The sequence below is a fragment of the Lepidochelys kempii genome, chromosome 1 (assembly GCF_965140265.1).
Source record: "Lepidochelys kempii isolate rLepKem1 chromosome 1, rLepKem1.hap2, whole genome shotgun sequence".
Taxonomy (NCBI): domain Eukaryota; kingdom Metazoa; phylum Chordata; order Testudines; family Cheloniidae; genus Lepidochelys; species Lepidochelys kempii.
In genome coordinates this window covers 323,165,116-323,190,117 of record NC_133256.1, presented here as the reverse complement: position 1 = coordinate 323,190,117, position 25,002 = coordinate 323,165,116, and the positions used below count along the sequence as shown (strand labels likewise).

Here is a 25,002-nt window from a genome sequence, read left to right as displayed (position 1 = left end):
AATAAATCAGAACACAAGAGTTTATTTATATTTTGCACAGTATTTAATACAAATATTTACAGTAAGACCATCTTTCTTTTCTCAGTGAGCAGTTTTATTGCACATTCCTGTCTGTATTTCTCCCCTAACTCCCTGCCAGATTTCCATAGACTAAGTAAACGACTTAAACTGAAACCAAGAAAGGCTCTGTAGTGTTTCAACTGAGTTTACAGTAAGATCACCTGGGACTTCTGATGGAAATGGGTGGAATCCAAGTCACTTGAAATCTTCAAATCATGTCCTTCCTTCAATAAAAATCAAGGGCTGCACTAGAAGTTCCTCTTCAAGCTCTAACAATTCCAGGAAGAGCTTTGGATCATACATAAAGTAACATTAGTTTATTCCCATTCCATAAATTGTCTACTTACATTGACAACCCAGGGGATTATCTGCACTTAATCCATAGAACCCTTCTTTGCAGAGGTCGCAACGTTCCCCTTCCACAAATAATTTACAGCGGCACTGTCCAGCAATAAGGCCAGCAGAGAAGTCAGTGTAGCGATCACATATTCCACCATTTTGGGAGCCAAGTGGGTCACAGTTACATGCTAAAAAGGAAGCATTGCATACACCTTTATTAACTACAGTAAAAGAAATACACAGTTCTCAGATCTGATTGCTATAGCTCATTAGACACGGCATTGTTTGCATGTGAAGTCACCAAGTGGCGGCCACTTCCCGCTTTTTAAACAAAAAGCAAAGAAGAGAGGCCACACTTACCTCAGGCCTCCATCAGAAGCATAGAACATCTGTTCATGAACAGTCAGTAACTCAAAGGAGAGGAATGGGGCCCAAGAATACAGATGCAGCTGCTTTGGAATTCTTTAACTGAATGCCTTAGTGATCAAAGTATAGACACAATGTGCTTTAACATTCTGAGTGATGACATTGCACTTACGCTCACAAATGTTAGGATCTCGTATCTCTCTCTCTGGATGCTGAAAGTAAAATGGTTTGCATTGTTCACAGTTGTGTCCCATTGTGTTATGCTGGCAGTCATCACACACTCCACCACTGGTATTTCCGGTTGCCATGTATACAGCCATATCAAAATGGCACTGGATAGAGTGTCCATTACAATTGCACTCTACAATACAAGGCAAAAAAGAGCAGCTTTACTAAAGTAATATGTTTTCACTAAAGAAATATTAGTCTTGTAAATAATATCTTTACAGTTCATTTAATGCAACAAAAACCTCATGAACCAACTATGTAAAATTCATCAAACATTAAAAGCAAATAAGAATATAGGATTTAGAATTGGTATTGTATTTAAACATACTTTTACATGCATTACTATGGCGTCCTTCAGCTGGTCTCCACGGTAAGTCATGGTAGAAATCCAAACACAGTTCACAGTTTAACCCTTTGGTATTATGTCTGCACATGCAGTGCCCGTGGACCTATCATTTAAAAGAATAAAAAACAAATATAAAAATATGATATGTTTGGTTAAAGAAAATAAGGAGGGGAAAAAGCCAACACAATACATAGAGTGCATTCAAATTGGAATGTACCTCACCATTTCCCATCTACCTAAAATATAACCAGTGAGCGTTTGGCATACCCTTGCCAACTACCATTGCATCAAAAACACTTAAAGAGGACATAATTATATACAGAAAGGGCCAGACTGTGATTTCCTTGCCTGTGTGAGTAAATGCTCACCCACACAAGGTAGTCTCATTTTCTTCAATGGAATTGCCTGTGTGAATAAATGGTCACCAATGTGAATATGGAGCACACAGTTTAGCCCAAAATGCCCTTAAGTAACCTATTAGGGCAAAATCATTAAATTGTCCATAATCCATTAAAATAGGATTAGCCACATCAGAACATAGGGTCAACTAGTCTAATACCTTTCTCCAGCAGTGCATACAGAAGCTTTAGAGGAAGGGGGCCAAAAGCTCTTCCACACCAAATTGATGTTTATCACAAGCCTGGCTCAAGCATCAATATATACAGAACCGAAATCAGACAAGTTGCTCCTGTGACTGCTGCCATCTTGGATGACCATGGATTGAATTTGGAGGGAACTCCAGAGCTAGAAGAATATGTCTCTAGAATCTGAGCTGATGAACTGAGCTCTGCAGGTGGGGCTGTAAACAGACCCATAGCTACTGTGGGCTGGGCACAGAGTACATACTGCATGCTGACTGGCAGGCTAGACTCCCACAAACAAGGACAAAACTTCCTCCCAGATGATGAATCTGCCGAAAAGTTTCCCTCGCACTTTGTGTTAACCATGACAATCTCTTCTCCCACACAACTCCACTTCCCAAAACAACAACCCAACAAACCCTGCTTTCAGACTGGCATCTCACCCAATCTCTTCCCCTTCCAGCAGAAGTCCTACCTGCATCCACTTGGAAAAATCATGGTAAAAACTGACAGAAGAAAGGAAAATGCACCTGACCTATTATACAATATTATAACATGAAGGCAGCAGGATTTTCCTCTGCCCTGCTGTTGATCAATTTGTGTGCTGAACTCTGAAAATGGATAGCCCTTGTAGTTTTCTTTTTATACTAGTTAATATAAATGCAGTGCTGTTCTTGTATAATTAAACTATCTCACCCTTTGACCCTGCTATTTGCTTCAATAGAAAGAAGGTCCATAGGTTAGTTCAATGTTGCATAAAAATACATTCCCTTATATCCATTACAATACTGTTCCTTTTATTTTTATCAGGTCTTTCATATAATTAGAAAGAAGAAATTTCAAGATGTTAAAGTAACTTTAAACTACTCTCAGCTCTCGGTGTTTGAACAACAACAAAAATGGTGAACACTGTTTTATTGTTTGGAAATTAAGAAGAAAAATAAAGGGCTAAATTCTGCCACTCTTACTGATATACTTTAGTACTAATGTAATATATCTTCTCAATGTGAGTAAACGGGACAGAATCAGGCTCAAGGCATTTTAACATGGTTTTAAGTGTGAAAAAGTGTGAGCATTTACCATTCCTTCCACCTCTTCATTAAAGCCGTCTACTGGTGCACACTCACTGGCATGGCCATAACAGAAACAGTTCCCACGAACCACCATGTCATAAATTGCATAGTAGTACTTTTCTTTGATTTCCATTCTAGAATCTAAGAGGTTGTCTCCCAACGTATGTAACTTGGTGAAACTGATTCTTAAATTTGTGATTTTTAATAGGTCTGCAAGGAAAAAAGCAAACAAACAGTTGCTTGAATTAGCTACTGAGTTCTATGAACTGAAGGAAACCAAGAAAACTGCAGATCATAAATTATGGGAAACCTCACATATCTCAATATAGAAAATTGCTCTATAATATAATATCTGAGATTGTAAACAAGACTTCATCTTTTTTAAATACAAATTTCCCTCACTGAATCCTCCAGCTACAAATACCAGAGATTAATTGTTTTCTCCCCAATATGATCACTATATATACACTAGATTAATTTAAACAAAACTGGGATTTATTTTGCTGTTGATACATACATCGACAGAATATTAACATTAATGGCACATGCATCAGTGCCACAACAGATGTCTTAGTTTTCAACCACATTTCGGATTTAAAATGTAAAATGGGTCGGGGTTAATATTAAGGAAGTACTGACAAGTGGAGTATGAGCTTCAAAGACTGTGTGCATGTTTGGAAGAACTTGAGATGGAAATTGCAGAAACACTTAGGATACAAATATAATCCTCTTCTTTATATGCCCTCACACCCTTTTAATATAATTAATTGTATTTTGATGGGAAAAACCACCATCTTGATCCTACCAAATAAAAAGTAACTGTTCTCACAGGAAGAGGTCTCGCAGGAAGACAACATTATAGCAATTAATTTGACCTTTGACTCTTTCTGCCTTGATATTATTAAAACCTTGTTTTTCTCCCATGTTTGAAAATACCCTCGGCCTAAGCTAGTAAAAATAGAATTCCTTATAAATTTCTCTTTTTAAACTTTGGTTAAACAGAAAACACTGAATCAATGTAGCAGCCAGCATACAGCCTTCTACTGGAGTTCTTTTCCTTTGCTGTCTCATCCAGGCAGCTTTACACTGTTAGATACTAACTTAAACTAAAGCCAAATCCTGTTGTCCTTATGCAAGTAAAATGCCTAAAGAAGTTTCTTTTTCAAATTGTATGCTTTCATACAGCAGCAGATTTGTATGTTTGCATTCCTTTGTCCCAATAACTGTAAATAATTGATGCATTACTTTTAATGTCTTAGGAGTGAATCCTACAATCAGATCAATGTGGGCAGGCACTCAGTATTGCCAACTCCAACAATCATGAGTCAGACCCACAAAAATCTTTAGCTTAGCTAAAAATATCATGAGATTTAAAAAAATAATCATAAATTTGGGGTTTTATTTATCAGCTTTCTTTGGCGGGGGAGGGGTCACATTTTCAAGCTCTTCTCTGAAACAATGAGGTTTAGAATTCCCCCACACACACCTTTTTGGAAAAAAAAAAAAAAAAAGGAAGTGGAGATTCTCACATAATCCCATGACACCAGGAGTTGAGCCTTTACGAAAAACATCAACCGTAATGAGACTCATGGTAAAAAACCATGAGTTGGCAACACTGGTTCTTATTCCCATGTGGAGACCCATTAAAGTCAGTGGAGCGGACCCCTGGTTCCTGGTGCAGTTCTGAGGCCGTACTGGGGCTGATTTTTTGCTTGTAAGTTCCCCCCCCCCCCATTTAAAAATACAAGAGTTAGAATGCGAAAGAAAAGTAACTATGTACATACTTTGAATTCTTGGACTATATGGGTCTTCAATTCTAAAAGCTGGATCTAAAGCACGATATATGACCTAAAGAAAAATGAAAAATGAAAGAATCAACCTTAAAATAAGGGATCTCGAAATGTGCAGAGAAAAAGTCTTCATTATATATAAAAATAACCTCCAACCTCTCCCTCAGTTGAAGGTTCAATGTCAGAATATCGGGAATCACAAATGATATCGTCTACTTTCTTCATGGGTCCAGTTGAAACACCAGGAAAGGAGTTCTCACAGTCATATGCAAAGTATCTATATACTTTCCAGGTTTTTCCAAAATCAGATGATCTTTCTATTAGCATTGCAGCTGGGCGGAATGTCTTAACAAAACCAAAAAACAGCAAATGGTTATATACTATTAAATATTATTTGGAATCAATTGTTAGAAGGAGCAACTCGTGTGCCTGAATTTCAAGACTTCTTCTATAGAATGATATTTTTTCTATTTTCGTCCCAATTTTCTTTTTACTACTGCTACTACACACAAAGAAAAGGAGTACTTGTGGCACCTTAGAGACTAACACATTTATTTGAGCATAAACTTTCGTGAGCTACAGCTCATTTTTGGAGACAGATTATGGTAAGGCCTTCATTTGAATCATGCAAATCTAATCAGAGAGTATCTTTGGAATGATGATATTTCTAATTATAGGTACGCAGACATTTAAACATACTCATAATGCAACACACAAACTTAGAATAAAGGATTGTTTACTGTAAGCTACTAAGACTTCAGATTCCTATTTAAAATGAAGGTAAGAGAGAAATACTTGGAGAAAGATGATTATTTTTTAAGGTCAGTGAAAAAAGTGCAGATTCCCCAGTTATTGTAGCTCCCCATTTTATATCCCAGTCAGTCCTGGCTCACAGGAAGATCAAAGAGGCCTCTCATTTCCTGTCAGATGGGGCGGGGCCTAGAACGATGGAGCACAGAGGAGGGAATCCAGTTATACATATTTCCCCTTTCTTATCAAGAGACACATACAGAACAATGGTAATATTTTTCCATTTTTCCGGCCCCACCCCAGAGCCCTCACCCCCCTCCTGCATCCCAACTCCTTGCCTCAACCTGCAGCCTCCTCCCACACTCTGAATCCCTCAACCCCATCCCCCCCAGCCTGGAACCCCCCTCCTACACTCCAAACCCTTCACCCCCAGCCCCACCCCAGAGCCCGCACCCCCAGCTGGAACCATCACCCCCTCCCGCACCCCAACTCTTGGCCCCAGCCCAAAGCCCCCTCCCACACCCTGAACCCCTCATTTCTGGCGCCAGGCCAGAGCCTGGACCCCCATTTAGAGCCCTCACCCCCTCATACACCCCAACCACCTGCCCCAGCCCAGGGAAAGTGAGTGAGGGTGGGGGAGAGCGAGCCACCAAGGGAGGGGGAATGTAGTGAGTGGGGGGGCAGGGCCTCAGGGACGCGGCGGGGCTAGGGTGTTCACTTTTATGCGATTAGAAAGTTGGCAATCCTAATCTGTCTGCATGATCTTTCTTAGTGCTCTAACAATTGTCTTGTTGGTTGAATAGGCAACTGAAACTGGTCTTTTCCCCACTAGATTGAGAAATTCATCCTCAGCCAGTTTTATAAGACTCTGCTCCCAGGATCCATAATGACTTTGCTTTAACCGACTTTGACCAAACTTTGACATGATCTGATACAATCTAATCCTTTCTTTATTTTATATGAATAGTTTTTCTCCTTACCTACCAGCATTTCAAATAACTAAATTAATATATGGTTTAATACATGGCTTGCACGGAGAGGACAATGTCAGCAACAGTTAGTTCATTTGTTTTATATATGTAGGCAAGACCCTCCAAAAGCCAAACACAAAAGTAGGTCTATCAGTTTTAAAATGTATTCCTGCTTAGCTGAAACAAATCATCCACAGTACTAACTTGTGTCCTACAAACTAGAATTTGATAATTTAAGAGTTAAGATTGCTCCAGAGCAAATCCCACCAAAGCAATTACTAAAAATCAATAATGTCATCATTGAAATCAACATTCACATCCATACCAATCTCAAATTTCACGCCTTTCCACCCAAACACTCTCCATAGCCACAACTACATAGCAAACTCACTTCCACTTTGAACACAGGAGCACTCACAATGCATGTATTTAATCCCTCATGATCACACCCAAACACAAACCCTTCACTCTGACCTCACCCAGACAAGACACATCAAACCAATAGGTGTACATGCAGCATTAAATAGGTCTATTGCCCATAAAAAAAGGTACAAGATCAGAGTAAAGTTTTGCATTTGAGTGAGAAGCAGCCTTAATTCAAAATTAACCAAGATTTTTGGTGTAAGGAAATTTGCCAGGCTTTTTAGGAAGTATCTGATGACTATTGGCATGAATAGCCATCAACAATTATATGTATTATTATTCATAATTTGATTTAGCACTTCGGAACCCCAGTATTAGCCTAGAGCCCCATTATTTTAGGCACTGTAAAAAAACAGAACAAAAAGACAGTGCCTTCCCAAAGATCTTATAATCTAAGGATCCTTACTGGTTTTCGACTGGAATGCCCAGTCGAAAAGGGAACCTGGTGGCTCTGGCTGGCACCGCTGACCATGTGTTAAGAGTCCAGTCGGCAGCCCCTAGGCTTATGGGTGGCCAGGGAGGCTCTGCACGCTGCCCCCAACCTGAGTGCCGGCTCCACAGCTCCCATTGGCCAGGAACTCCGACCAATGGAAGCTGTGGGGGTGGTGCCTGTGGGTGTGAGGACAGCACGCAGAGCCTCCCCGGCTGTCCATGAGCCTAGGGGCCGCAGGGACCTGGTGGCTGCTTCCTGAGAACTGTGGTAAGCGCCGCTGGGACCCTGTACCCCAAATCTCCTCACACACCCCAACCCCTTACCCCAGCCCAGAGTCCCCTCCCGCACCCAAACTCAATCACAGAGCCTGCACCTCCACCCCAAGACCCCTCCCCAGCCCTGAGCCCCCTCTTGCACCCCAAACGCCTCATTCCGCCCCATCCCAGAGCCCACATCCCCAGCCAGAGACCTCCCCTTCACCGCAAATCCCTCATCCCCAGCCCCATCCCAGAGCCCACCACCCATCGAGCACTCCAAACCCCTAGGCCCCAGACCAGAGCCCCCTCCCACACCCTAACCCCCGCCCCAGCCTGGTGAAAGTGAGTGAGGGTGGGGAAGAATGAGCAATGGAGGGAGGGGAGATAAAGCGAGTGGGGGTGGGGCGTCGGGGAAAGGGTGTTCAGTTTTGTGTGATTATAAAGTTGGCAACCCCTACTACTATGCCTTTCACATAGCCCTGCAACCCCTTGCATTGCTGCACTCTTCCTCCTGCCACTCTCAGTCCTGTCCCTTGCTCCACAATTCTCTGTACATAGACTAATTTTCCCCAGGCTCACTCCCCTTAAGCAATCCTGTTCCCACATGTCCCAATCCAGTCCTCCTTAACAAATCTCTCCTTCCATCTTTCACCATGACCCTATACTGCCTTACCACATTCAGTTTTTAAATCCTAATACACACAGACATTTATACATACAGTGTTTGGAAGCTGAGTTTGGTAAGGAAATATGGGAGCTTGGTGGGGTGCCACCTTGTGGGAGAGTAACTTGTGATGGGTCATGGTGGAAGCAGAGGTGTGTGTTTGAGATGTAGCCCAGGGATATTATAGAGTATTCAGTTGTCCTAGAAAGTTAGCATGTAAAATTTAGAGATTAAATTCAGCTATGGAGTCACTACTAATGCCTTCATAATAAAATGTACTTTGAGACACATGGTACATAATCTGTCTCTCCAGGACATCTGTTTGAAAGGAAACAAAGGCACAGATGTCCTCTTGGACACATTTTCATTTGCCAAGTGAAAATGATTGCTTACAAAACAAAACAAAAAACTTGCAGCTATGTCGATTTTGATAATGATCTTGTAAAATACAAAACGCACAAAGAACAAACAGATAACCCAAAGCACAGTTTTTGCACACTTCCATAATCTTGAAGTCTAAAATGATGGTAAGACCCCACAGTTCCATTTTTGCTACAAAAACCCAAATATAAAATGCAAGTGATCAACAGAAGAGCGCTTCAATCTCCTTCTATTTTATGAGTTTTGGATTTATTCAAAGCAGAAACTTATCTGTTTATACAAAGATCGTCAATTAAAAATTTGACACCAACAGGCTTATGAAGTCCATCTCCCCTGCATTCCAATATTAACAGCATTTTTAATGCATTTATTAAAGCCTGTGTCTTCAAAACTGGAACATTATATATATCCATCTATCTTAGTCTAAATAACCAGTTAAGCCCACAACTGCCCTCCATGACAGATGTTAGATTACACAGTGCTCCAGTTTGTGATTTGTGAGAATGCTATGGATTCTTTACCTTGAAGGTCATAATGAGATGAGTGAAATGGAATTCAGCTTCCAGATCCAGCTGGAGAGTTACATTTTCCAAACCTAAAGGCAGAAAAAGGAAATTCTACAGTAAACAGGAACATTTCTCAGCAATAACTTCATCATTTTCCTAAGAGACCCTCATTCTGGTAGCATAAGGATCTTTTTCTTGACTTTGGCTGTTATGTTGTGACAGAACAATGTATGGATTAGCACTACAATAAACGTTAGGGAATTGCGGTGAAGACACAGTGTTTGCAAACTTCCTAAACATCACATTACATGGGATTGCCAATTGGAGATATTATTTCTTATACAGTGCTGAATCTGTATTTAGTCTGTATGACATTTAGCATATTTCACTTTACCCCAGTAGTTGAGGTATTTCCAGTATCATTATCCTGTTTTACAGATTTTACATTTTACAATACCCCATTACTCAGGCATGGGGAGGTTAAGTGATTCACACACAAGATCACACACAATGCAGAACTAGTCTGGTATCCAACCTTCTGCAGAGGCCTCTATTGGATGCTTTAGAAGAAAGTGAAAAACTCTACAGTCCACTAAGGATGAAATCCTGGCCCTCACTTCGCTCTGCATGAGCGAAAGGCCTGACGTGCAATGGAAATGAACCATAATGCTTTCTGCTAGGAGCTGGACTGCTGAGCTCTCATGCAGAGGGATTCTGGAATTCTGCAAATGGCTCTCTGCCTAGGAACACGGGTGTTTGGGGCAGCCTAGTGATCAGGCGAGGGCCTGAATTAACTGGACTAGTACCAACAAACTTCCCTAAGCCCCATGTAGGTCCCCTGCCCAAAGCCTATTTAATTCTAGTTTTACAGACGAGGATATTGATTTCACTTCTAGCCAGTTACGCAATGCTGCATAACAGAAGGAGCTGGGGCATTCTTTCCTGTCCCCTGTGTCAATCAGCATACACCCAAAGCATGAGACTGGATTACCCTTATCTTGGTTTGTATAACAGAACTAAAGTTGCTAGACAGAGGCAGATACAAACAGATAGCCGGGGGACTGGAGGTGGCCTCCCTTATAATGCCCTGATGAGAAGCCCTGCCCCCTCCCTCAGCTGCTGATAAGATTCAGGGTGATGGAATTCATACCATAGTGGTGATGCTGGACACTGGCTGAGGGCTCCAGTTCTAGTATCAGCCTCTGGCAGTGGGTCTCTCCAGTTGTAAGACACACACACACCTGCCCCCAACCTCTGCTTGTTGGATGGGAGCTTTTTCCTCTCTCTTCTTTGACCTTGACCTCAGAGCCTCCTGGCTATCCCAAGGAAGTGAAGGTGTCTTTGCTACTCTGCCCCAGCCTATTTCCCAAATCCTCCTCAGCCATGTATATCCCCCATACCTGCCTCTGATGTGGCACATAGTTTTCTGAGTGGTACAGTAGAACCTCAGTGTTACCAACACCTCGGGAATGAAGGTTGTTTGTAACTCTGAATAAAATGTTATGGTTGTTCTTTTAGAAGTTTACAACTGAACACTGACTTAATACAGCTTTGAAACTTTACTACGCAGAAGAAAAATGCTGCTTTTAACTATCTCAAATTTAAATGAAACAGCACAAAAACAATTTCCCCACCTTGTCAATTTTTTTTAAACTTTCCCTTTATATTTTTAGTAGTTTAACACAATACTGAACTGTATTTGCTTTTTTTTCTTTTATCTCTGCTGCTGCCTGAGTGCATACTTCTGGTTCCAAATGAGACGTGTAATTGACTGATCAGTTCGTAACTCTGAGGTTCTACTGTATCATGAAACTGCCATACACCTGCCGCCTACAACTTCCTGAATATCAGCAATGAAACCCAGCAGATTCTTGCTAATTTCACTCAGCAGCTGCTTGGAGAAACTTATGGGCAGAAACAGAGGCATAGGAGCCCTTTTGTCTACACAGTCAGAGATTGCACTGCAGGGGTTCACAGTTGAAAGATTATTTTTATAACTGTAAGGGATAGAAGCCTACAACTGTTTTTCAAATGAAAGGTTAAATGTTACAGAAATTGACTTTTCAGGTCCCCTCACTCATTAATGAAAGCTTTCCAACTTACCAGCAGCAAGAGAGATTTTTCAAGTTGTATAACTATAAATGATCAAAATTTTAGGACTGTATACTGAAGGAAGATAACACAACCAGTTATTTGATGCATGTGAAAAGATCTCTTGAAACAGCTGGAAACTCATTACATTCTAGTTTGTAGCATAAAAACAAATAAGATGATTTAAAGGGGTGTGGGGAGGGGAGGAGAGGAAGACAAGTAGAATAACCCAAAGAAATATGGTGCTTTCCAACTTTTAAACAGCTATAATTTTGTGTGGGGAACACATAGAAATACAACGATCCTTGCTGCTTTATGCCTACATGGAGAAAGAAAGAATCATTTGTTGTTTATTTTTGAGGGACATTTGCGTGACCTTATAAGCTAAAACTTTTCTGTTGGTAGGTTGCCAAGTCTATTGCAAAAAACATGAGTTATCTGGAATGCTAAACTAGAAACAGTGGAGACAGATAGCTAGCTGGATTAATCTCACTTGTTAAAAAAGGACATCAAGTAAACTTCTTTTTAGTGGGCTAATAAAGCGTTTTTCAAAACATCACAGTGTTCGTTAAGTTACAATAAGAGCCTTTGCCAACATATTTGCCAAATACTGTGCCTTCCATACTCTTTTTTTTTTTTTTTTTAAAAAGGTTATCTTAGGAGCTTTAGGAAATTCTTAGGAGCTTGAGGAAATTCAGGCAGGCTGGGAGCACAGCTGTAAAAGTAAAAAGGAGTGGCTTACTCCGGAAATAAATTTTAGAGGGGGAAAAAACCCCACAAAACTAATGTGTGTGGTTTTTATTTGCTTTGATTTGCTTGCTTTGTTCATTTATATTGTTTGGCAGATGAATACATAGCCTGAGTAGAGAAGTGAGGTGATAGTGAATAATGAGAGAGTGGCCCTGATTCTTCACTCCTCCTGAAGGGCAGAGCCAAAGTGGCTTTAAGCTGTAGGAGTCCTATCCAGTCTGTGGCATAAACTGGACCAGCCTCAGGGTACTTGGGTGACAATGGCTTGAGCACTGTGCACTCTAGCCACACCTCCTCCCTCCACTGACAGGCATGCTATGCCAGAGGCTGGGAGGAACAACAGTGTACAGCTGTTCTGCACTGGGATGCTTCTTGGGGGCTGTTTCCTCCCTCTTTGCTCACTCCACTAAGCACAAGAGATTTGGGCACAATATACAAAATCTCTATATATTTTTAAAAAACCTTAATAAGAGATTCCTTAAAGCTTATATTATACTTTTTTCCAGCACTCCTAAAGTTCATAAGACTGTTTATAATAAAACACCACTCGAGTATAAATCAAAGAATCTAGCTTTACCAAGGGATCTGTGCTTAACACACTAATGCTCCATGCAGCACTAACAACCCTTCAAATAACAACAAAACACACAAGAACCTTTAAATCAATCAAGGGTGACCAATTCTGTTCACTAGAAAAGATCCTCAGATGAACTACATACCATTTTCTGACTGCCACCACAGCTTGAGACGGTTTGGTGCAAATGTTGTGACCACATTTTCAATAAGATGGCTATCAGAGTTGAGAGTCTCGTGGAAGGGGACCAGGGAATTGCAGGAGAAACATTTTTTGTCCTCCTGAAATAATAAGACAATTAACTTATTAGTCTTAGCGTTGGTTATTGTATCAAAAAAGGAATAGTTGTTCCCTGGAGATAAACTTATTTTGCATTAGGGTTACGTCTAGCTCTTCGTGCCTTCGGTGGAGTGAATCAAAAAGATTTGGTTTTTTTACTTTAAAAATGAAAGAAAGCATAATTTACTCTTAAATTAATGTAAATTGAAGGCCAAAGGGAAAAATATGACAGGAATTCAATAAGCTTTAGTTTTATTGGAAGTATGTTTTACTTAAAACTAATTCCAGGGACTAATTACTCTCTAGCACAATTCAAAAGTAAATATTAATGTTTACAGAAAACTATTAATCTGATTTATGCTGAAACATAGAACCAGAAAACAACAAGTTCAAATGCTCTGTGAAGTAGTGTTTGCTTCTCCAAGTTACAGATATCCTGGACAAAGCCCTGTGCAGCTCAAAGTCCCCTGTAAAGCTTTAGTGTAGGTCCTATTTACTAGGGTGGAATTTCACCACTGAGTCCAAATTTTCAAGCATATATTTAGGTTGAGCACACACATGGTTATGAGCACAAATGCAACCCTAACTTGTGCATGCAGCCCCAAGTTGCACCTGTTTGAAATCATGGGCCTCAGTGACTAACCCTCCTCCACAGAACAAGCGCAACATAACAGCTGTCATTATCTATTCATTCGTATTGTAAAGGTGCCTAATATGCCAGAGCCACTTGTGATAGGCACTGCACAGATATAACGAAGAGACAGTCCCTGCCCAAAGGAATTTACATCTAAATGTAAGACGACAGACAATAGGTGGATATGACAGACCAACAGGGGGAGCTTGAGATAACGGTAAAACAGCTTGAATACACAGCTGGTCACAGTGCAGGAGCCACTAACTATTGTCAAGTGTTATGTGGGCATCATGGCTCGGATGGGTTTTACAGAGAGATTCAAAAGAGGACAATGTGGTGGTATTGGGGATTTTTTACTGGGCGCTCCTTCCAAGCAAGCATAAGGGCAAGCATGGTAAAAAGCAGAATGGGGCATGTCCAAACACTGGACAAATAGGCAGTTAAGGATGGCCTTGTTGGCAGCGTGGAGGCTACATTCACATTCACTCAGCCCTTAGTAAAACAGCACCTCAGCAGTCAAGGATCTGAGCATTAGAGATGTTGCTACAGTATACAGTAAGTGATGCTGTTTCACACAGTTCAGTGCCATTTATGGCGCCCTTTTCCTGGTAGTCCCCAGTCACAGAGTTCATACTCCACAAGCCCTCGGTCATTCCTGCCATGAGCAAACAAATCAAGACAAGTCTCTGTGGTCTGTGTATCCTCCCAATTCGTTATGCATGTCCCTATCATTTTCCCATACAGTCAGATTATTTGGGCTAATCTATATGAGCACTCCCAAACCAGCCAGAATAGGGGTCCCAAATATAGACCCAATCCTCCTGCCAGTGAAATCAGGGTCAAAGATGTCTATTATTTAAATTGGAGCAGGACAGTTCCCTAAGGGTTCACTCTCACAGACTTCTGAGCATCCGCAAATCCTATTTTTGCCAGAGAGAGGTGGCAAATTTCAGAATCCCCTTTCTAACCATGTCTTTTCTGCCATACTCTGCACCTTTGAGGGGGAGGCGGGGAGCAACAAAAGCAACCAAGGATACAATGCTGACTCAGAATATTTAATTGCAAGAATAAAAATAAGGGAACACTTGAAATCTTGCAAGTTATGTCAGAAATTTTACTATAGCCATAGTGGGGCCCAATCCTGCAAAGTGCTGAGCACACTATCATACTAAACGAGCTGACACAACACGTTTGTTCAAGTATACTATGAAGCAATATATTTTGGGCCAAATTCTACGGTCCTGAATGGAACAAGACTCCCATTGCTTTCAGACGGAGTTTTGCTCCACTTAGAACAATAGAATTTGGGCTAGTGTTTTTGACATTGTAAACTCAGGTTGAGATTATTTATCTACTTTCAAATGTAATATAGCTCCATTTATACTGACTGGTTTTTTTACATGTATCCATAGTCCCTTCTGTCTTGGAAACCTGGAATTTGCTAAACTATTTTTCACATAAAGTCATATTTTCTATTTAAAGAGGGGAACTAGAGAAGCAAGGACAACTTTGTTTTCCTTGATGACACATACAGATTTAACTACCCTCCCTCATGCCAAATGCCAGAATTTAAACTATAAATGTAATTACAGACCGACTTTGATTCAGGAAGTGGTCTAGACGGCTCTGTACAAGCCTGAAAAAGTATGAATTGAACTCCCTGTACCACATTATTACTTAACTTATCAAGTTAAATTGGGTTTAAACGTATAAGTACATTAGGGTGCAAATAGCTAGACATGCTATTTATACTGCCTCTATATCACAGAATTCGAGAAATCTAGGGCTGGAGGGGACCTTGAGAGGTCATCTAGCCCATCCCCCTACAATGAGGCAGAACAAATATTTGTCTAACCTGTTCTTAAGGGGATTCCACAACCTCCCTTGGAAACCTATTCCCATACTGTACTATCCTTACTGTTAGAAAGTTTTTCCTAATATCTAACCTAGATTTCCTGTGCTGCAGATTAAGCCCATTACTTCTTGGCCTACTTTCAGTGGACATGGAGAACACTTGATTGATCACTCTCCTCTTAACAGCTCTTAACATATTTAAAGACTTATCGGGTCCTCCTTTACCTCCTCCCCAATCTTCTTTACTCAAGACTAAACATGACCATTTTTTAAAACCTCTCCTCATAGATCAGGTTTTCTAAGCCTTTTATCAATCTCCTTTGGATTCTTTCCAAGTTGTCCACATCTTTCTTGAAGTGTGGCACCCAAAATTGGACACAGTACTCTAGATGGGATCTCACCAGTGCCAGGTAGAGCAGAACAAGACCTGCTGTGTCTTATGTATGACATATACCCCAGAATGACATTAGCCTTTTTCGCAACTGCATCCCATTCTTAACTCACATTTAATATATGATCCATTATAACCCCCAATCCTTTTCCGCAATATGACTGCCAGCGGTGGCACTAGGCCTAAACAGACTAACCAATTGCTTAGGGCCCCAAGCAACTCAAGGGCCCCCGATTTAGTATAACACCCAATATATTGTTCATCTTATTTAGTGTTTTGTTGGGTGGGTGGGAGGAGTTAGTATTTTTAATACTAAATAATGCAGTTACCATTGGCCAGATTGCATATAAGAACATTTTCTGTTTAGAAGTATAGTAGTTCAGGTTAATTTAATCTGACTAGCACAAAAGACTCATCACTGTTAGAGGCAGGAGGGATCCTGCTCCCAGCCCCTGCAGGATTGTTCCATACAGAATTGTCCTAGCTTTGGCCAGTCTAGTTTCAAATGTCACATGTGATGAAGCATCTCCCAAGAGGGCTGGGTGACACTCAGGGCTTTCACGGCCATGCTGGGTGCTCACTCTTTTACAGAGCTGAGGGGGGAGGAAGGCTCCGATTCTGGATCAGGGCTGAGGGGAACAGGGGAATGGGAGGTGCCAGTGGCTAGCACTGGGCGCAGAGCCCCAGCAGTGGGATGGGGGTGGAGGGGTGGTGTTGGCCCCCCTCAGCACAGCATTCCCAGGCAGGTACCGCCTCTGCCCCTGCGCTCCCGCCCAACTCCCCCGCTCCTTTCCTGGGAGAAGGTGCTTCCTTCAGCCAGACAACCCCGGGCAGGAAACGCAGGACGGATGCAACTGTGCAAACAAAGCTGAGCCCCAGGGATGCACTCGGCTTCCTCTCCGCCCCTCCCCAGCGCCAGCTGTTTGTGCAGCCGTCAGCCCCTTCCCCCCACCGGGCCCTTACCTGGAGGTGGCTCACGATGCAGTAGGGCTCGGGCCGGCGGAGCCCGCACGTGGAGCTGGCTGACAGCTGCGAGGCGCGGCCGATCAGCAGGTCGCCGGTGGCCGGGTAGCAGCTGCCCTCGGCGCACCCGGAGCTGTACTCGGGCTCCTGAGCCAGGGCGGCGGCCCACAGCCCTGCACGGGGGAAGGCAGAGCGGGTGAGGCGGGCAGCGAGGCCGGGCGGGGGCAGCAGGTCCCGGGCGCAGGGAGCGCTCGCGGCACTGGGGGGGGCGGACACCCTGGGGCAGAGCTACCGGGCGGGGGGTTCCCATGCGATGGGGGGGGGGCAGAGGAGACCTCCCCCGGGGGGGCTCAGCGCACCCCCCAGGTGAGCGCGCCTGCACCGCTCCAGGATCCCACAGCCCCAGCTGTCTGCGCGGGAGGCAACGCTGGTCCTAACCTGGCCGCGCTGCCTGGCCCGGAGCAGCTGCAGGGACGTGCCCATGCGGGGCCACGGGCAGCTGGCGGCGGCTGGGGGAGTCACTTGCCAGCCGTAGCAAGCTGGGCTCTGGGCGACCCAGCCCAGCTACCGAGACCCTCGGATCCCAGCCCGCGGCTGGGGGTGAGCGCGGCGGGACGATCTGACAACGCTGCCCCCGCTACTGCCCTGGGGCCGGGGGGGGCAAGCCGGGGGGGGGCACAAGGCAAACAGGGGCCTCGCGAATTACCTAGGAGAGCGCCAAGGTACGTCTGCAGGCAGCCCATCTCCCCACGCGCGCCGGGAAGGGAGGGAGGGAGGGAGGCAGGAGAAAGCGCTTCGCCCTATGTGCCCGCAAAGGAGGCGACGGGCTCCGAGGGAGACGGTCCCAGGCTGGGTGGCGGCCAACAGGAAAGCAGCGCCCGGCTCCTCCAGCCCCGAGTCCAGCACTGCCCGGAGAGAAGAAACTTTCAGGCGGAGAGGCACTGGGAGGCGCCTTCACGCAGGCGCGGGAGGGGGGTGGGGGCTGCGGCCCCAGACCCAGGAGAGGAGCTGGTGCTGCTGCCGCGGGTTCCACGGCCGCTCCAGTCCTCGCCTTTGTTTCTGCCCGCAACGCCAAATCGTGCTAGTTGTTTACAGAGTGCATAGTTCCTCCGGGCTCTTGCCAATGTTTGCAGCGCTGCGCTTAGCCATGCGCCTCAGCGGGGCCACGTCTGCGCTGGGGAAATGCAGCACGTTAGGCACCCTGTTCGCTCACCCGCCTTAACTAACATGGTTAAAGGCAACTTAGCACCTAGTGTAGACAGGGTCACGGTGCGTTCCACCGTGTGCTAGTGGATCATAGTTAACTCTTCGGCTAACACGGTTTTAAACATAACTGCCTTGGTCGTCACAAAGGGCAATAAGCTCATTCAGCCAACGTTTTCTGTCATGATCCATAGTCCCAAGGTAATCATGACCTTGGGGGCTACAGAGACCCACTGCTATGGGCTGCTGGTGGAGGTGTGGCCTGGCAGCTGGATGGGGCCTGTGTGGTTATATAGAGAGAGAGCTCAGTGGTTTGAGCATTAGCCTGCTAAACCCAGGGTTGTGAGCTCAATCCTTAAGGGGGCCATTTAGGGATCTGGGGCAAAAATTGGGGTTTGGCCCTGCTTTGAGCAGGGGGTTGGACTAGATAACCTCCTGAGGTCTCTTCCAACCCTGATATTCTATGATTCTAGGAACCCACTTCTCCCTTTGTGCCACTCCCTCCCTGCAACAAGCCCCTTTTGCATCTGTGCAATCTCATCCTTGCCACTACGCCTCCTCCACCTCTTGGCACATCCCTTAAATCAGAACTTTTTATAGGGAACCGGTTGTTAAGATTTTGGCAGCTCATCACTGGTCAAAGCTAAGTGTAACAAAGAAAAACAAACAATATAAATGGTGAAAGTTAGAAGTTTTCAGTTTCAATAATGTAAGGCATTATTAGTAACACAGGAAAAGAATTTTTAAATACAATTTTTAACCCAGAAGTAAAACTTTAAAGGATAAAACAAGATGAACTGTATAGACTGTTTCATTCTGTGAGCTGTGTGTGTCTGCTCACACACACATGAGCAACCAGTGGGGACTTAAGGTCCTCCTCCCTACAAACAGAGCTATATAAAGGGGTCTAGTTATTACACAGTTGTCCCTCAACCCGGTTACAAGATGATTCCATTTTAGTCCTGTCCACTCTGCAACTCTGGCTATGATTTTGTAACCAGTTGCAAGTAACTCAGTTTGCTTTATGTCTATACAGCAGCTTTTCTGTCATCACAGCTGTGTGTTTGCATTCATTCATTCATTCATTCATTCATTGCAGCCATTCGTGATTATCTTCAAAAACTCACAGAAGATGGGAGAGATTCCAGAGGACTGGAAGAGGGCAAATACAGTGCCAATCTATAAAAAGGGGAATAAAGATAAGATGACCCAGGGAATTACAGATCTAGGCACCTTAAGTTTAGTACCCAGAAAGATAATGGAGCAAATAATTAAGCTATCAATTTGCAAACACCCAGAAAATAATAAGTAACAGTTAACATAGATTTGTCAAGAACGAATCTTGTCAAACCAACCGAATAGCTTTCTTTGACAGGGTAACAAGTCTTGTGGTTGGGTGGAAGTTATAAATGTGGTATAGCTTGACTTTAGTAAGGCTTTTGATACTGTCTCACGTGACCTTCTCATAAACACATTAGGGAAATATAACCTAGATTGGGGTCTCAAAGACATGGCCCGCGGGGTTATTGTCTGTGGCCTGCCAGCTCCCTGCTGCTCCACAGCTTTTACCTGGAGTGGCTCCGTCCCGGCACGCACTGGGGGCAGGGCAGACTCCCTGCCTGCCTGCCTGCCTGTTCTGCCTCCGTGCCGCTCTGGAAAGTGGCCGGGACCTGGCGGGGGGGTGGGGGGGGAACACACAGGGGTCTGTGTGTTGCCCTGGTCACTCCTCCAGGTACCTCCCCCGAAGCTCTCATTGGCCTCAGTTCCCCGTTCCCAGCCAATGGGAGCTTCAGGGGAGGTACCTGGAGGAGCGGCCAGGGCAACACACAGACCCCTATGCCCCCTCCGCCCCCGCAGTCCTGACCGTTTCCTGGAGTGGCACGGGGTCAGGACAGCAGGGAGCCTGTCCTGCCCCCAGTGCGTGCTGGGCCGGACCAGCCCCCCAAACCCCTCCTGCAGCCAAACCCCCTGCCCTGAGCCCCCTGCTGCACCCCACACCCCTTCTGCATCCCAACCCCCTGCCGAGCCACCTGCCACACCCTGTATCCTGCCCCACCCTGTTCCCCAACCCCCTGCCCTGAGCCCCCGATGCACCCCGCACCCCTCCTGCACTCCCTGGGGACAGGGAGGGGGCAGAGTTGGGGTGGGGTGGGGATTTCAGGGAAGGGGTTGGAATGGGGGCAGGGAAGGGGTGGGAAGAGGTGGGGCAGGGGTGGGGCCTCACAGAAGGGGTAGAGTGGGGGCAGGGGGTGCGGCAGCGGGGGGGGGGGGTTGCTCAGCAGTGTGGCCCTCGGGCCAATGTACTAGTCCTCATGTGGCCCTCGTGGTCATTTGAGTTTGAGACCCCTGACCTAGATGGAGCTACTATAACAGGGGTGGGCAAACTTTTTGGCCCAAGGGCCACTTCAGGGAATAGAAATTGAGGTTGGGGTACAGGAGGGGATGCGGGCTCTGGGGTGGGGCTGGGGATGAGGAGTTTGGGGTTTAGGATGGTGCTCTGGGCTGGGACTGGGGGTTTGGAGGGCAGGAGGGGGATCAGGGCTGGGGTAGGGGTGCGGGAAGGGGTGCAGGGTCCGGCTGGGGGTGCAGGCTCTGGGGTGGGGTTGGGGATGAGAGGTTTGGGTTGCAGGAGGATGCTCCGGGCTCGGATCGAGGGGTTTGGAGAGCAGAAGGGGGATCAGGGCTGGGGTAGGGGGTTGGGGCATGGAGAGAGGCTCTGGGGGTGCAGGGTCTGAGCAGTGTTTACCTCAAGAGGCTCCCAGAAGTATTGGCATGTCTCTTCTCTGGCTCCTACGCGGAGGTGTGGCCAGGCAGCTCTGCACGCTGCCCCATCTGCAGGCACCACCCCTGCAGCTCTGATTGGAGCACCGGAGGGAGCCATTGGAGCGCGTAGGAGCAGAAGCAGGGCCATACTGTAGTTCTGGGAGCCGTGTGGTGCAGGTCCTGACCCTGCTCCTCATCTCGAGCACTGAGTCGCTGGTGTGGCCCAGGGGCTGGCTTAAAACATGGCTCATGGGCCGGATCCGGCCTGCAAATTGTAGTTTGCTCACCCCTGTATTATAATGTGGATGGATAACTCGTTGGAAAACTGTTTCTGGACAGTAGTTATCAGTTGAAAGTCAAGCTGGAAGGGCATATTGAGAGGGGTCCAACAGAGATCTGTCGTGGGTCCAGTTCTGTTCAATATCTTCATACATTGTTTAGATAAAGGCATAGAGAGTAAGGTTGTAAAGTTTGCAGATGATACCAAGCTGGGAGAGGTTGCAAGTGCTTTGGAGGATAGGATTAAAATTCAAAATGATCTGGACAAACTGGAGAAAATGGTCTGAAGTAAATAGGATGAAATTCAATAAGGACAAATGAAAGTACTCCACTTCAGAAGGAACAATCAGTTGCACACATACAAAATGGGAAATGACTGCCTAGGAAGGAGTATTGCGGGAAAGAGATCTGGGTGTTATAGTGGATCACAAGCTAAATATGAGTCTACAATGTAGTACTGTTACAAAAAAAGCAAACATAATTCTGGGATGTATTAGCAGGAGTGTTGTAAGCAAGACACAAGAAATAATTCTTCCACTTTACTTTGCGCTGATAAGGATCAGCTGGAGAATTGTGTCCAGTTCTAAATGTCACATTTCAGGAAAGATGTGGACAAATTGAAGAAAGCCCAGAGGTGAGCAACAAAAATGATTAAATGACTAGAAAACATGATCTTTGAGGAAAGATTGAAAATATTGAGTTTGTTTAGTCTGTAGAAGCGAAGACTAAGGGAGGGGATATGATAACAGCTTTCAAGTACTTGAAAGGTTGTTACAAGGAGGGTGAAAAATTGGTCTCATTAACTTCTGGTAATAGGACAAGAAGCTATGGGCTTAAATTGTAGCAAAGGTGGCTTAAGTTGGACATTAGGAAAAGCTTCCTAACGGCCAGGGTAGTTAAGCACTGGAACAAATTTCCTAGGAAGCTTATGGAATCTCCATCATTGGAGGTTTTTAAGAACAGGTTATAGAAACACCTGTCAGGAATGGTCTAGTTATTATGTATTATCTGTCTCGAGTACAGATGATTGGACTAGATGACCAGTTGAGGTCCCTTCCTATCCTACACTTCTATGATGCTGCTTAACCATTACTTGAGTATATTCTGGGAAAGCATCTGTAACATTTTGGATTGGAATCCAGACCAGCTGGAGATTCTGTCACCTCCTGCCCTGTAACCTTGGGTGCCTTAAAATGCTCTACAGCTGTGGCTCACAGCCCAGCCCCCAAAAGCATGCAGACAAGCATGCAGTTCCCTGAGCCCCTGTGTGCTGTGCAGCCCTAGTTCAGTGCTTTGACCCCAGCAACCCTACTGTGCTCTCCACCAGCCTTGGTTACTACTTACCCCAAACACCCCTGGTCCCAAATTTCCCCAAGACCCTCTTCCCTGAAACGCTCTCTCCTGAAACGCTCAGAGAATTAATAAGGTTCGTTGCGCCTTAAAGAGACAAAAGCACAACTTATCACTTTAACTGGAGTTAACGATCACTTCAATTCAAACACAGCATGAGGTTGGCTTACACTAAAACTAAAACAGATTTATTAACAAAAAGAGAGGTTTTAAGTTTGTTCAAATACAAGGTATAAAACAAAATGGTCACAAGCAAATAAAAGTAAAAATATTTTCTAATGGCTAAGACCTAATTTAATAATCTACAGTCTTTGTTCAAGGTAGATTCCTTAACAATTTTTAAATGTTTGCCATTTTCTCTCAGTCAGGACCTTTCACAGAAGTACATGGTGCTGGTTTCACTTGACTTCCTAGGTGAAAGATCTTTGCCTAAGCTGGTTTCTCACCTATATTCCGTTCCCAGAGACTTCAATCCCCTTGGCTGAAGGACCCATCTTTCTCCGCTTCCAAGAGCTCTGGCCCCTTGTGTCTGTCCAGTGATGGATGTCGAGATGGTTTCTTCTCTCTCCTTATATCTTCCCAAACTCAGTGTTTTGTCCCCAGACTCAGGATACCTTTTCCTGTTCTTCCCTTCCTGTGGACTTCTCATCCCCTTGCTGATTCGTATGTAAATAGGGAGTCCATTGTTTTTTGGTCACATCTTGCTTAATTTCATTGCAGAGAGGTAGATAGCTGCTTTCCCTCTTGTCTGGGGGAAAAAACCTGTTTTTGGTCACAGACTTTAAAGAATAATATAAGTGAGTATTCATAATTCCTTATATAGTAAAAAGAAAAGGAGTACTAGTGGCACCTTAGAGACTAACCAATTTATTTGAGCATAAGCTTTCGTGAGCTACAGCTCACTTCATCGGATGCATACTGTAGAAAGTGTAGAAGATCTTTTATACACACAAAGCATGAAAAAATACCTCCCCCCACCCCACTCTCCTGCTGGCAATAGCTTATCTAAAGTGATCACAGGAGAGTGGGGTGGGGGGAGGTATTTTTTCATGCTTTGTGTGTATATAATGTCTTCTGCAGTTTCCACAGTATGCATCCGATGAAGTGAGCTGTAGCTCATGAAAGCTTATGCTCAAATAAATTGGTTAGTCTCTAAGGTGCCACAAGTACTCCTTTTCTTTTTGCGAATACAGACTAACACGGCTGTTACTCTGAAACCTGTCCTTATATAGTGTTAGTACATACATTTTGCAATGATATTAATCACCAGTGTATCATTAGCTTTCATAAATGATCTTACCTGGCATACTTTTATAGTACAGTAATATTGTATACAGTCAGTTGATTCAATTATTTATCATTTGAGGTTCAGACCCCCGTCTTTAAAGTTCAGTAAACTCACAACTTATGGGAAAAGACGCCATGTGGTCTGGTGAAGACTTCATACTGGTTCTTCCCACCCCGTCGGTGACAGTTGAGTCGTTACCTCCTCCTCATGTCAGTTTGATGGCTTTGTTTACCATTTTATATAAATACACCTTCATTGTCTCTGCCTGATGACCAGGATGGTCAGCCAAGCAAATACACACTCCACTGTTTAGGGCAGACTGGCCTTATGCATGACTTGCCTGACACATTTTAAGAACATAATTCTAGCACATATCCATAACTCTTTGTACATGCCCTGTACATACACCACACAAGAATATCAATGATCTATTAGTTTTCCAATTATATTACTTGCCATCTTTTGGGTCTACATCATGACAACAGTGTGTTAGGTGTAGTGAGTCTGGCAGGCCTGACAAAAATTGCTGACACAGAGTAAGTGAACTACAGATGGACTTCTGTGTCGCAGTATCCCATAGTGCCTCAGCAGCAGCTGCTTGTGCCAAGACCTCTGGGTATTTTGATTTTGTTCCCCCTTTCCCCTTCTTCCTAGATTTATGGGAAGAAGAGGCTGTTCTGCAGCTCACAATGTTCAACTATCTAGACAATGTCCAGTAAGAGAAAGTGCTGTGAATTTTAAATCAGCCCACATCTTCTGGGTGAAGAAGCCAGCTACACGCTCTGGGGCAGAGTCCTTAGAGATCAGGCACACCAAATGGCACCCTCATGATGGAGGGAATGTGCACTCTGGGATGGATGTCTGACCGCTTACTAGTTAACATTAGCATGGGTGGAATGGTCTGTCAATGCAATAAAATACTGGTGTGCATCACTGCTGACAGGAACTGAACCATGTCCCAGATCAGGCAGCTAAATGCACAGTTAATATTCACCAGTTAGTAACTGATTATTAAGCATATGCTGTTGGGATGCAAATCATGTGTTTAACCAGCCATGCCCCAACTCCTTAGCACCACTGTAAAAAGCTGGTGTGTGGATGGGGCCTCTGAATGTACGTGAGGATATTGCTCATGTTTTGGTACATGTCTAAGGTCTCATCTACCGAGTGGAAGCATGCTGCAGCTGGCTTCTCAGTCACAGTTCTACTTGAAGTGCAGTCTGGCCCTAAGGCTGTTTCTCATTAGTGGTGAGCATTGAAACTGAGCACTTCTGAATGCAGAATTCTCCTTTCTTCCCCTGGACTCTGTGGGGGCAGGAGGGGATGTGGGTGAGACAGGATTTGCTGGGAGAGTGGAGGAGTTTGTTATTGTAATGGTAGCTTTCCTACCTCATCATCAATCACTGGGAAGGCAG

At 44.5% G+C, this 25,002-nt stretch overlaps 1 protein-coding gene across 2 annotated transcripts in view; it reads right to left on the bottom strand.

Annotated features, from left to right (window-relative positions):
• LAMB1 (laminin subunit beta 1) overlaps positions 1-19,556 on the bottom strand; it is a 73,655-nt gene extending 54,099 nt beyond the window's left edge. The window contains exons 1-12 of one of the 2 annotated variants that reach the window (XM_073328440.1): positions 19,477-19,556; positions 19,035-19,086; positions 17,411-17,609; positions 16,705-16,877; positions 12,729-12,864; positions 9,184-9,257; positions 4,940-5,128; positions 4,778-4,841; positions 3,001-3,203; positions 1,322-1,442; positions 938-1,126; positions 408-587 (exon numbers count right to left, since the gene is read on the bottom strand). In XM_073328440.1, coding sequence (XP_073184541.1) covers positions 408-587; positions 938-1,126; positions 1,322-1,442; positions 3,001-3,203; positions 4,778-4,841; positions 4,940-5,128; positions 9,184-9,257; positions 12,729-12,864; positions 16,705-16,877; positions 17,411-17,447 — 1,366 coding nt within the window. In that variant the 5' untranslated portion in view covers positions 17,448-17,609; positions 19,035-19,086; positions 19,477-19,556. Of the gene's footprint in view, positions 1-407; positions 588-937; positions 1,127-1,321; positions 1,443-3,000; positions 3,204-4,777; positions 4,844-4,939; positions 5,129-9,183; positions 9,258-12,728; positions 12,865-16,704; positions 16,878-17,410; positions 17,610-19,034; positions 19,087-19,476 lie in introns of those variants that run through there. The other variant, XM_073328441.1, reaches the window with a different exon arrangement.
• Positions 19,557-25,002: the final 5,446 nt, after the last annotated feature.